The 12,336-nt window shown below is 40.4% G+C and overlaps 1 protein-coding gene and 1 pseudogene across 8 annotated transcripts in view; one reads left to right on the top strand and one right to left on the bottom strand.

Annotated features, from left to right (window-relative positions):
* MYO1B (myosin IB) overlaps positions 1 to 12,336 on the top strand; it is a 167,540-nt gene that overhangs the window by 115,423 nt on the left and 39,781 nt on the right. For 5 of the 8 annotated variants that reach the window (XM_037043735.1, XM_037043739.1, XM_037043733.1 and 2 more), the window contains 3 exons: positions 3,099 to 3,185; positions 3,786 to 3,851; positions 10,750 to 10,755. In XM_037043735.1, coding sequence (XP_036899630.1) covers positions 3,099 to 3,185; positions 3,786 to 3,851; positions 10,750 to 10,755 — 159 coding nt within the window. The remainder of the gene's footprint in view (positions 1 to 3,098; positions 3,186 to 3,785; positions 3,852 to 10,749; positions 10,756 to 12,336) is intronic. The other 3 variants (XM_037043740.1, XM_037043734.1, XM_037043732.1) reach the window with 1 other exon arrangement.
* Positions 8,529 to 8,702, bottom strand: LOC118986079 (uncharacterized; annotated as a pseudogene).

Genomic DNA, 12,336 nt, shown 5'->3' with positions numbered 1-12,336 from the left:
TTTTTTCTCTGTTTTAGCATTTCATGTGCATTTTCTGCTATGGAATTCCCCCCGACCCCATCCACACACACAACTTTCTGCCATTGCATTTATTTATTTACGTATTTTTGCCAACTTCTAGGTGGCTTTTATTTTTTATTTATTTTATTTTTTATTTTATATTTTTTAAATATATCTTATTGATTATACCATTACAGTTGTTCTATTCACCCCCTTCATTCCCCTCCACCCACACACTCCCTCTCCCACCATTCTCCCCCCCTTAGTTTATAACCACGTGTCTCAAGTTCTTTAGATCCTATATTTCTCCCACTATTCTTGCCCTCCCCCCTATCTATTTTCTACCTACCATCTATGCTATTTTCTGTGCCTTCTCCCCCCTTCTCCTCCTCCCACTCCCCTGTTGCTAACCCTCCATGTGTTCTTCATTTCTATGGTTCCACTCCTGATCTAGCTGTCCTCTTGGTTTGCTTTTGTTTTAGGTGTGGTTGTTAATAACTGTGTGTTTGCTGTCCTTTCACTGTTCATATTTTTCATCTTCTTTTTCTTATATAAGTCCCTTTAGCATTTCATATAATAAGGGCTTGGTGATGATGAACTCCTTGAACTTGACCTTATCTGAGAAGCACTTTATCTGTCCTTCCATTCTAAATGAAAGTTTTGCTGGATAAAGCAATCTTGGCTGTAGGTCTTTGGATTTCATGACTTGGAATACTTCTTTCCAGCCCCTTCTTGCCTGTAAGGTCTCTTTTGAGAAATCCGCTGACAGTCTGATGGGTACTCCTTTGTAGGTGACTGTCCCCTTATCCCTTGCTGCTTCTAGGATTCTCTCCTTCATTTTGGTCTTGGCTAATGTAATTATGATGTGCCTTGGTGTGTTCCTTCTTGGGTCCAACTTCTTTGGCACTCTCTGAGCTTCCTGGATTTCCTGGAAGTCTATTTCCTTTGCCAGACTGGGGAAGTTCTCCTTTATTATTTGTTCAAATAAGTTTTCCACTCGTGGCTGTTTCTTTCCCCCTTCTGGTACCCCTATAATTCGGATGTTGGAATGTTTAAAGATGTCCTGGAGGTTCCTAAGCCTCTCCTCATTTTTTTGAATTCTCATTTCTTCATTCCTTTCTGGTGGGATGTTTCGTTCTTCCTTCTGGTCCATTCCATTGATCTGAGTCCCAGTTTCCTTTCCATCACTATTGGTTTCCTGTGCATCTCCCTTTATTTCAATTACTCTAGCCTTCATATGTTCCTCTAATTTGTGACTATAATCAACCAGTTCTGTGAGCATCCTGATAAATAGTGTCTTGAATTGTGCTTCTGAGAGGCTGGCAATCTCTTGGTCGCTTAGAGTTATTGGCTCTGGGACTTTGAGTTCTTCTTGCGCCATCTTTTGGGCTGTTCGTGCCTGTTCCGTAGCAGGATCGGAGCCCTAAGGTGTTCACTAGAGTAGGGCAACTAAGTCGCTTGGTTGTCATGTTGTACGTGGGGGTGGGGTCAACGAGGAACTATGGCGGGCGTCCCGTCTGCTGCCTCCCAAGCCACAGCCACAGGTGCTGCTGCTGCCACCGTCACCGGGCCCACGCGTTTCATCCTACTACACGCGAGTGTGCCACTGCTGTCAGCCCTCGCCCCCTGGAGCCTGTGTGGTCCGTCTCACTGTGCGCGAATGTGCGACCACGGTCAGTCTGTCCCGCACCCTGACTGGGTCCGGGCTGCCTGCGCGCCTATGTCTGGGGATCTGTCCTGCCCGACCCTGCTCTCCTGCTGGCTCCGCCCCTCTTACCATCCCGTTGAACGGTTAGTGGTTGTCGGACTTCCGTATAATTCAGTTTTCTGTTTTTTGGCTGTGTCTTTGTTCTCCAAACCTTTGTTGTATTCAAACTTGGTTGTGGGAGAAGGCACAGTGTTTCCACCTATGCCTCCATCTTGGCGGAAGTCCTGGCTTTTATTTTTTAATTGAGACTGGAGTAGCTCCCTGAGATTTAGGCAGGAAGGTTTGGGATTAGCATGGAAATGTGAGATGAAGGGAAAAGGCACTCTTTTTTTCCAGCTGTAATACGTTGCCAGCAATGTGAATGTATTATTAAAGTTGTGACATTTCAATTAGGAAGCAGTGTGGGAAAAGGATTTTCACATAACCTTATAAATTGTGTTCTTCACAAAATAAAAATGTAATGGTTTCCTTTAACGGTAATACCTAACTTCCTACGAAATACCATGAAATGCTCACACTGGGCCAGAGTGTTGAGGCACCGCAGCAGAACCAGGGCTTTCCTCCAGGCCTCCCCAGCAGCACTGGTCTCACGCTGTCGGCACCCCAGTCGGTACCCCACATGGCAGGGCTGTTAGGTTCTCCCAGCCAAACCTGATGTTCTCCAGTCTTTGGATTCTCAGTCAAGGTCATAGAGACATAATATGTCTTCTACCTCTTCTTTGTCAAGCAGCTCTGAGCAGCTTTCAGATAAATAAATAGACAAGCAAATAAAAGGGTCTTACTTTTATTATACAATGTATTGTCCCACAGCATATGGTTATCCTACTCATTATGAAAGACTTAAAAACATATTCAAAAGATTGAATGAAGCCTTTTTAATGTCTTTCCTTCAGACTTCCTTTGTGTGGTGGTTTAAAACAATAGTTGTCACTGTATTTAGCTATACATTTTTTCAGTTTCACAGAACATAACAAGCATGTTTCATTACATAATATTCATCACAATCATTCTATGACTGTGGAACTTAACTTCAGTGGTGTTTACTTCATTATTTTACTATTTTCCTTTTGTTGGACGTCTATATTGTCTCTGATTTTTCTCTGACCATAACACTGAGATGCATATTTTCTGTGGAGAAAGCTTTTCTTTTTCTTTTTTTCTCTTTTGTGTGTGCAATATTTAGAATCAGTTTCCTGAGATGCAAGAAAATGTAACTGGATATAAGCAATTTGCCTAATTCTCTTAATGGCTTGACTGTTCATCCAGAGTATAACAAAACCTGGCTCTGAAGAAATTTGAAATAAAAGAGCTTAAAACTCTATTTTACTGAAGTTAAGCATTGTGGTGGTGTGTGTATTGAGTTGTTCTTTCTTTCTTTCTTTTTTAATAGGCTTATTATGCCCGTGATGCTCTGGCTAAAAACCTCTACAGCAGGTTGTTTTCATGGTTGGTAAATCGAATCAATGAAAGCATTAAGGTAACTGGACCTCTATAACCCAATAAATCAGTTGCAATAAATGGTATTTGGAGTTGAAACATTAAGCTAAAAGATGTTTTAACTTTATAGTCAGATTATTGGTTACTACTTAGAAAGATTGTTCCTGGAAAAGAATTTGCCTTGTATAGGATTGAAGTTTGTTGGGGGTTCTATTTTGTTTTGCAGTGTAATACGAAATCTTCGCAGTTAGTCTGAGACTCAGCGGCCTGAGGCCTGCTGGTGGCTCATGTGCTAACTGGTCGTGCACACTGCCTGGAAGAAAGGTCCTTGACCTCTCTAGCTACTAAAGTTCTTCAGTAAAATGAGGGTATTTGAGCCTCTACCTGTTATACGATTCCATGATCCTTTTTTATAATTAAGCATTGCTGATGTCTTTTTTAAATAAGTCATCTATTATTAAAATTTCTGAAAGATGCCATACCAATATCTTACCTCAGACATTTTTTTAAAAACCTAAATTACAGCTATTCTAGTTATAAAACACAATTAACTTGTAATATATGTTGATGTTCTTTGGTATGCTTTTAGTGTTATTTTTCATGCCTAAATTTTTAACCCATCCGTTTGAAACTTTTGCAGGCCCAGACCAAAGTGAGAAAGAAGGTCATGGGTGTTTTGGACATTTATGGCTTTGAAATTTTTGAGGTAAGCTTTTTCTGTTTTTTTTTTGTGTTACCTTTATTAATGTAGAACAGTTAGAAATTAAATATTCTATAAACAGTGCTTGATGTAATTAATGTAACTTTGAATCTACAAATTACCTCTGTGTGTATGTACCAAAATGTATGTGTGTTTGAATGTGTTTTGCGTGCCAAGAGCTAGTGTTTCGGAGACACTGCTGTTTAAACAGAACTTCTTGTATTAATACTTGACATCTGAAATTGCAAAATCAAAATTCTTACTAGGAAATTTTTAGTGAAGTATATGGACGTTATGCCTGTAGTCATTCATTTATTTGTAGGTTGTTTGGAAAGGGAGGCAAGATGGTGCTGTGAAAAAAGCCAGGACTGGGACAGCTGAGTACTGGCCATGGCCTGGCAAGCCGGTCACTTCATCTCTTTGGGCGTCACACAGAGAGGGTCTGCCATATACAGTTTATTGGGTCTCATGAGCTGTGATCTTACAATATGGATTCTGTCACAAAGGTTGAAACAATGTCTGCTGAAGTGTATTATGAATGTTTCAAAAGAATCCATGCTTACTACAAATTAAATATTTAAACATATTATATTTGAATTTCCTGTTTACTCCCTTGTTAAATTTGACTTTGAGAAGTTATTTTAGGACTTTTTGAACACTGATTCTCACTTTTAGGAGTGGTATTTTAGATTGGCTCAGGAAAATACCAGGGAGACCAGCTTCTTGTTTTTAAGTCTCCCCCACAAATAATGATTTGCGAATTCCTATAAATAACCAGGCCCTGCCCAGAATGACCACCCAAAGATTTTACATGTTCCAAATTATCAGGTTCACAGAATCACAGAAAAAATAATTAAACCATTCCCTGCAGCTAAACCAGGTCTTTCTAGCAAATGCCTTTTTCTTATAACATTCATTTTTGTGGTAGTGTATTCTCTCTGCTTAACAGCTAGTGAGTGGCAAATGATTATTTAGGACTGACTCTATACAAGCACTGTGGTGAGTGTTTGGTGTATTATTGTCTGATGTAATTTTCACAGTGGAATTGGCTATTGATTGCCATTTTAAAGATGAGGAGGTAGTGAGCTTCTGAAGGTCAGGTAACTCCCCCAAGATGACATGATTACCAAGTGGCAGACCCAGGACCTAAACGCCAAGCCTCCTAATAAATAATCAAAGGTCTCCCACAAGTCTTTTCTGTCACTTTTCACCCCAAACTCACAGGCTTCTCAATATCTGGAAATAAGGGAGGAAAATCCAGATGTTGTAATAACTCTCTGGTTCCTGATTCTGATTCTGCACCATTGTCATCACTGCAAGCACCTGGTTAGCACAGGTGCCTTCCCCGTGTCCATCTGTGTGCTGGTGGCCGAGGGGGGCACCTCGTGCAGTGTACTGGCTGCCGTCACCTGTGCAGCGTCCAGAACGCTGCTCTTCAGCACAGCGTCTGCTCCTATTGGCACCCTGTTTGTGGAGTCTGCCAAGGAATGCTTCTGGTCCTTCAGTGAGAGAGGAGAATGGGAGGTTTGTGAGCCTGAAGAATCACTTGAATATACTCAGAAATCACTGTGCTGAAACGCATTTCTTTCTAGAAAGATCTCAGGTTACTGTCACCAAGTGAACAGTGTGTCAGAGTCATTATTTGCAACTGGCAGAGGAAAGATTTCTCACCTGGCACACTGCTGATTTATATTTCGATGGTTCCATGAATAGGGCAAAAGCCGGGGGATCTCACTGGAAACTTAGAAGAAAGATATATTCAATGATGTTTCTAACGAAGAAACTGATTTTATTTTGTGTTCATTTTGCCAGATATAAAAAGGATCAGACTTGTTGATCCTTAAGCTAATGGGCAGGTGCCTGATGTCATGTCACAATACATGAAATTTTTTAAGAGTGAAGTAGGATTATGATGGGACATTGGCTTGGCTTCATCTTCCATTGTGGCTGAGCTCTAGTAAGCTGTGGGAAAAGAGACCCTCCCAGCACTCAGGGAACTGAGTTATGCCTCATGAGCAGCTCTGCCCAGGGGGACCCGAGGGTGTCATTTCTCAAGCGTTTATGTAGTGTCTACTAGGAGCCAGATTCCATTGGTGAATAAGACAGACGTGTTCGTGCCTGCTTGGGGCTTACTCTCTTAGCCCAAGGGGGTGGGTCTGCTGCAGGCCGAGGACAGGTCCTATCTGGTGGAGAGTCTAATCAGGAAGCAGGGTTACTTTTCCAAAGTGTGTTTGCTACAGACCTAATGAGAACAGGACTTGGATGTTCTGGGTGGAAGCATACTGTCACTTGGCACTGAGCAAATGCCCTTTAGCAATCTAAGAATATTTTTCACTTATGGTTAATTCAAGTTTCTCTCCAAGCCCATTCTCCTGAAGGCAGTTGGCTTAGGCAAGTTATATCAGTATTTTTCTCACTGTGGCAACACTAGGGACTTTGGTTGTTAAAAATGCCTGTTTCTAAATGGTATTCCTCGTTTCTTCAGAAGAGTACTCCAGTTCAGTAGTTCTCAAACTCAGCTGCACGTTGGAAGCACCTGAGAAGTTGGGGAGGTAGCTTTTGAAAATTCAGGTGTCCAGGCTGCACCCCAGACCAGTCGACCAGACCCTCTGGGCGAGGGGCCCAGCAGCCGTGTCTCGTAGCTCCCAGCTGATTCCCGCTGCGGAGTTGAGGCCAACTGTTCATGTGAACAGGAATCTCCAGGGGGAACTGTAAATTCCAGACCAACGTGCAGTTCTTGGTGTTGGACCTCTGCACGAGATGCCCTTGTACAGTGTCCAGCCTCGCTGACAGTGCATCCTCCCTAAACCTAGTCTGTGTATGTATACTACTCCTAAAACCAACCAGGTTACATTTTTATTCTTTTGAAACAGGAATTTCAGCCAAGGCCAAATCCAGCCAGTCATATGTTGATGGGAAATCTTATCATGACCATAAAATCACTAGACGTTAATTTCTTTCCCCTAGCAGTAAATGTTTTGATTTTTTTCCAGTTCCTTGAGAGCATTAACATTTGTTTTTCATTATAATTAATTGTTCTCTTTATTTGCCTGTCTAAATCTTCTCAGATTAATCTTCCAAACATCTTGATTTTTAAAGCTTTATTCCTTATTTTATAGATAAATTTAGTTTGGGGGAAGTCAGAATAAAGATTCAGTTGGGCATTTTTTAAGTGCCCTTTGATATAGAATTAGAAAGATCTTTTTTCTTGTAATGTATTCACATACATACTCCAGATACCATCCTACATTTTCCTGGATTCTCAGCAAAGTTAGAACATATGAACATAGTCAGTAAGCCCATAGGGTTGAACACTAGGAAGCCAGATAATTTAAGGAGCTTTAAAATACCACAAGCTATAAAGTACAAGGGCTCAGAGTATGACTTAGGAAGGAGTGCTCAGAATCCATTTCAAGGCAAAAAGGAAAATGTCGCTGATCTTTGTCTCCCAGTGTGGAAGAAACTGGTAGAGCATAGAGAAAATTCTGCCTTTGTTCAGTGAAAATTGTCTGCAAGAATGAAAAGTTCTGCAGTTTAGGACACCCTGGGCAACACTTAAAAAAACTGGACAGTAGAGGTCCAGAAAAATTGTTTTTCTAACTCTGCCTCATGGCACTACTGACAGTTCCCATGGACACCTTTTTCAGCTGAGCTGGTGGAAACCTTTCATTCACCTTGGTCCTTCTCTAAACAGAAGAGGGAAACTGATGCGTTAAACCATGGGATGATGACACATGATTTGACTGCAAACATTCCAGTGCCAGCAAATGAATAGCTCAGCCTTGCTGGCCTCATGTGATCTGAGGTCAGTTTGGAAAACAGATTAGTGCGATACTGACACCAAACATAAGGCGAAGTGATTTGAAATTCATAGAGGAGAACAGTCCAGCTATGAAACCTGGAACATAAAAGTCCAGTTTTGTGAAGGAAGCAAATGCTAATGCAGACACTCCAATTCTTTCTACACAACTAAGTGTGTAGAAAGAACATCCAAACTGAATGTTCTTTTAACTGAACCCGTGGCCTTTGATCTGTGAAAAATATTTATAGCACCTCTATAAAATAACAAATGCCATTCTTTAAAATAATGAAATTAAATTCAAAGCAGTGTTGAGCAATCTAAATTGATTCAGTTTTTTTCTAAGTACTTGTCTGGTGGGTATTAAAATGGACAGGTAGTTTAACGGGGAAATAACAGCAGTGGCTGAATATTTAACTCTTCACACAGTTGGGCTGGTTTCACGTGGACAAAGTGCTAGTCATTTTGATTCAGGCATTCCTTTTTCATTGGCTCTTGACCTCCCCAAAAGTGGCCCGTGCACAGGAAGGATGTGGTAGGCGATATGCAATGACGATCCAAGTGAGACAATCTAGGAGTTGGGCAACAGTGTGACCTGGGAAGTTTGTTTCATGATTATAGGGCTAATTTCCTAAACTGCTTTAAAAAGAAAAATGATTCTGGTTACAAACTACACCTTCTGTTCCAGTTTTCATTATTACTCTTGCTTTTGCTTCTTAAATCAAAGCCTATTTAAAAATATTTAAGAAGAGCACTCTAATGCTGTTTCTTAAAATTGACCACATTTGAGTATGTACCTGGAAGAAAAATGCTATACTATATTTAAAGGGAAGTTTTCTACAGTATTAGCCTGTCATTCAATTTTGTAAATGCCTAAAAAGAACAGTATATATTAAATCTTTGCCAGGACCAACAGCACATTTTAAAGCAGTAATACAACCCAGCTCCTCCAAAACAGTGATATTACACTCAAAGTTTTACCACTTTTATATAAATGTACTTTAAACTGATAAGAACAGATACTACACTTGATCTTAGCCAAAAGGCCGAGAAGCAATATATAAATGTACTTTATATATTACACAAGAGACTTCATTGTTCATGAAATATAGAACCCCTTCCCAACTTGATATATCCAAAACTTGACCTCAAACTAGAGTGTTGAACTGTAAGAAATAGTCAGTTAAACCTGTAATTAATAGTACTTTTTGCTTGAACAAGTCTCAGTCTTTGTGTTTGAACGGCTCTCCCATGTCCTACACATAACATTCACTTGCAAGATCCTTCCAGTCCCACCATCCTAACAGCACATGTGACGGAGCTGTCTCCTTTATTTTACATCTTCCTTTCAGTTTTATTGCTTCTAAGGAGGACAAGGTTTAAATTTCTGCCTTAAATAGTATCAGATATAGCCTCCTCTATTACTGAGAACATAGAAAGGTAGTAACAAGCTGATATTTTTGATCCATCTTTAAAAATTATTCCCAGTGGAAAGTTTATAACCAGTCCTTGTGAGTGTAAACTTAGTTATGCGCTCTCCTGGGAGTGTGATTTTCTGTTTCTTTAATGTTGAAAGGGTAGACTCAAACTCTAGAATTCTTAAAAGAAGCCCTACAGTTTAAAATGTTGCTGTACTGTATACTTCTCCACCAGCTCTTGGTAAATCCAGTGTAAAACAGAGTGGGGTGCCAACCACCTTGCTGCTGCTACATGTGTTTCCCGGGGCTGTCTAGTGGGACTGGGGTTTGTTCTCAGCTTCTTTCAAGGGGTGTGTGTGTAATGGAAAATTCTGAAGGTGGGTGTTTGAAGGTGTTCCCAACAGTTTTAGTTTTATCACTCAGTCTCTAGGGATAAATGTGGGTGAACAGTGGAGAAAAATTCCATGCATGGAGCAAGGGTAGCAAACTAGAGAGAGAGAGGAGTTGAGTCATCCATGGGCTGACTGTATACGGTGAGCTGCTGCCCACTTCTTCCTTCGGAAGCTTTGATTCAGGAGACTGACTGATATGCGGGACAGAACGCCCACCCGGCACAGGGGTTGCGGGCCAGCCCCATGGTTCTTAAAAACACAAAAATGTTTCCAAATATCAAGTTGCTTTGAAGCCCTCCTATTCTTGCGACCAAATTTTACAGCTGCTTGTAAAAGGAATACCTGAGGATGCTCCATGCCTGTAAACGTGAAGGACTGCATTAGACCTGCACAAGTTGCAACTAGATAAACTGTTACCAGGCTGTTCCTTCATTTTCTGCCGATTATAAGTTTTTACAAGTTATTTTTAAGGATGTGTGAAGTCTCCTTGACCCCCCCCCCCCTCAAATTTGGACAATGTCAACAACTTAAACTTAGATCACAAGAAATTTGATTGCCTTCATTTTCAGCAATTATGATTGCCCTGGCGCTTCACGGCATGTTTTGGAGGCTGTGAGGTATGTTTGCAACAGAGGCGGAGATATTTCTGCGGGGAAGTAGCATAAGCTGGTTTTTGCCTTGATGATTGTGCCGTTCTCTTTTTGTTTTTATTCTTTAAGCAAGAGGATAAGGTCAGAGAGGCAAGTTTTTGTTCTTTGGCCATCTCCAGAACACCCTCCTCTCCACCCTGTGTGTGTTTGAGAGGGAGACCCTCAAACACACACAGGGTGTGTGGCACAGGGGCGGGTCACAGTGGTGGGCAAGGGTGGATGCTTTGGATCTTGCTGGACCTCTTTCCGTGACCTGCCAGCTGCCTCTGTCCCTGACTCTTTGGGTGGATGTGTTACACACATTTTATTTTCTCTGGTATTAGAAGCTTTAGATTCTGAAGCCTTAGGACTTCAAGCAAGTCACATGGTGTCATTGTTTTAATAATCAGATTATTTTTATCCTGGAGAGGTCTCACCCAGCAGAACCACAGTTCAGACACTGTATGGAGGTATTGTGGTCTTGTCTTTTGAATTGATCGGACATGTGTCTTGGTTCAAAGTGTTATACTGATCAGAAATGTGGCCTAAATGGTAAAATCTTTCATTTGCACCTGTGAATAATGACCAAGAAGTGTTTACTCTTAGCAGTTTATTACAAATTAAGAACTGACTGCATTTTGTGTGATCTGTCCCTTTTTGCACCAGAATGCAGTAAGTATGCACTGTTTGCAGTGATGGTCTGTTGCATGCTCCCCTGTTACTAGCTTTTCCAGCTGTGTGAATTTTGCAGTCAGTGGCCATTGATTAACTGTGTGGATACAAAACATAAAATTCATACAGGAGTTTTTTTAAATTTAGCTTAGCTCTAATGTGCTCTTTAAGTTGTGTTGTAATTGTGAAGCTTTGCCGCTGGTTTCTAATCTGCTTGTGCATATTTCATAGTCCTGTTCCTGCAGTGTACTCTCTTTAAGCTGTTCATAGCCACTTAATGTGTCTAAAACACTTAGCTGTCCTCCCCCTCCTTCTTCTCATTAGTTACCATTTGAAGATTTAGCATATTTTTTTAAAAAAAATAGCTTCGTGGGCACAGACTTATTAAATTACTAGAAAGGATTTATTCCATGAATTTGTTTTCTTTAAAAAAATCTGCTCATATAGACCATTAATATTTTAATTTTATTTATAAGTTTCTTGTTTGTGGAGGTAGCATTAATAAGGGTATATTTTACCAAGTCAAGAACCAGACTTTCTCATATATGAAATGTCCTACACTGATTATAATAGTAATAATAATCATAATAATAATCATAAGGTACCTCTACCAGATTGACTTCAGCTTCTAATCCAAATTGTTAATCTCTGAGGATTAGAGTTTATGGTTTTTAAAATTTTTATGTGAAACTGAGTACTGAGGAATGCCTTTGTGTCTAATACTATATTTGTTATATTTGTTGAAAGTACTGAATATTAATACTGTGTCACCTTTAGTAAGAGCCTTCAGGATTTAAAAAGAAAAACAACTTTATCCTTAAGTACATTTAACACTCAAAAATTAGTCATTGAACCCTGGCAGGGTATTTCAGCTGGATGAAATACCTTTGACCTTTGACCAACCTTTTGGTCCCATACACCAAAAGGTTGCGGGTTCGATACCCAGTCAGGGGTGCATATGGGAGACAGCTGATCAATATTTCTCTCCCATGTTAATGTGTATATGTCTCTCTGTATCCCCTCCCCCTTTTTCTTTCTCTAAAATCGATGAATCTATCCTCGGGTGAGGGTTAAAAAATAGGTCAGTGATAGTATATGTGTGTCATTTATGGTTTAGCTAAAAATTTCCCTCTGATTAATTGGTTCATCACTGATGATTAAAAGTCCTTAGCTGACTTCCAGGAAAGAATGTGGTCAGATGCCACTTTGTAAGTATCATTTTCAAACTTGTCCTAGGTAGGACCAAAGTTGATTCAGAAGGATCAAGTTTCAAAAAACTCAATGATATCTTTGCTTTTATTGTTTATGGAGAGACTTGAAAGGCAGTAGTTCTGTGTATGCACAGGGTGGGGTGAGCTTCTGTTCTGCTGTGACATGCAGGCCCTCATAGCTCATTTCTTAGTCCAGGGCTGGACTCAGAGAGCAGTCAGGCTTAGCAGTAGTGGGGTTGTACCATCCTCTCAATGCCACCATCTCTCTCTCTGCAAAGAGGTGGGAAAAAGTTGAAAATAACTAGTTTTATCACCAGGGCCACCTCTTGGACCATGTGGTTCTTAGTGAAGTGTGTTCATTCAACAGATG

The sequence above is a fragment of the Sturnira hondurensis genome, unplaced genomic scaffold (genome assembly GCF_014824575.4).
Source record: "Sturnira hondurensis isolate 20B ecotype Veracruz unplaced genomic scaffold, ASM1482457v3 Scaffold0004136, whole genome shotgun sequence".
NCBI lineage: Eukaryota > Metazoa > Chordata > Mammalia > Chiroptera > Phyllostomidae > Sturnira > Sturnira hondurensis.
This window is presented reverse-complemented; position numbering and strand designations above follow the sequence as displayed.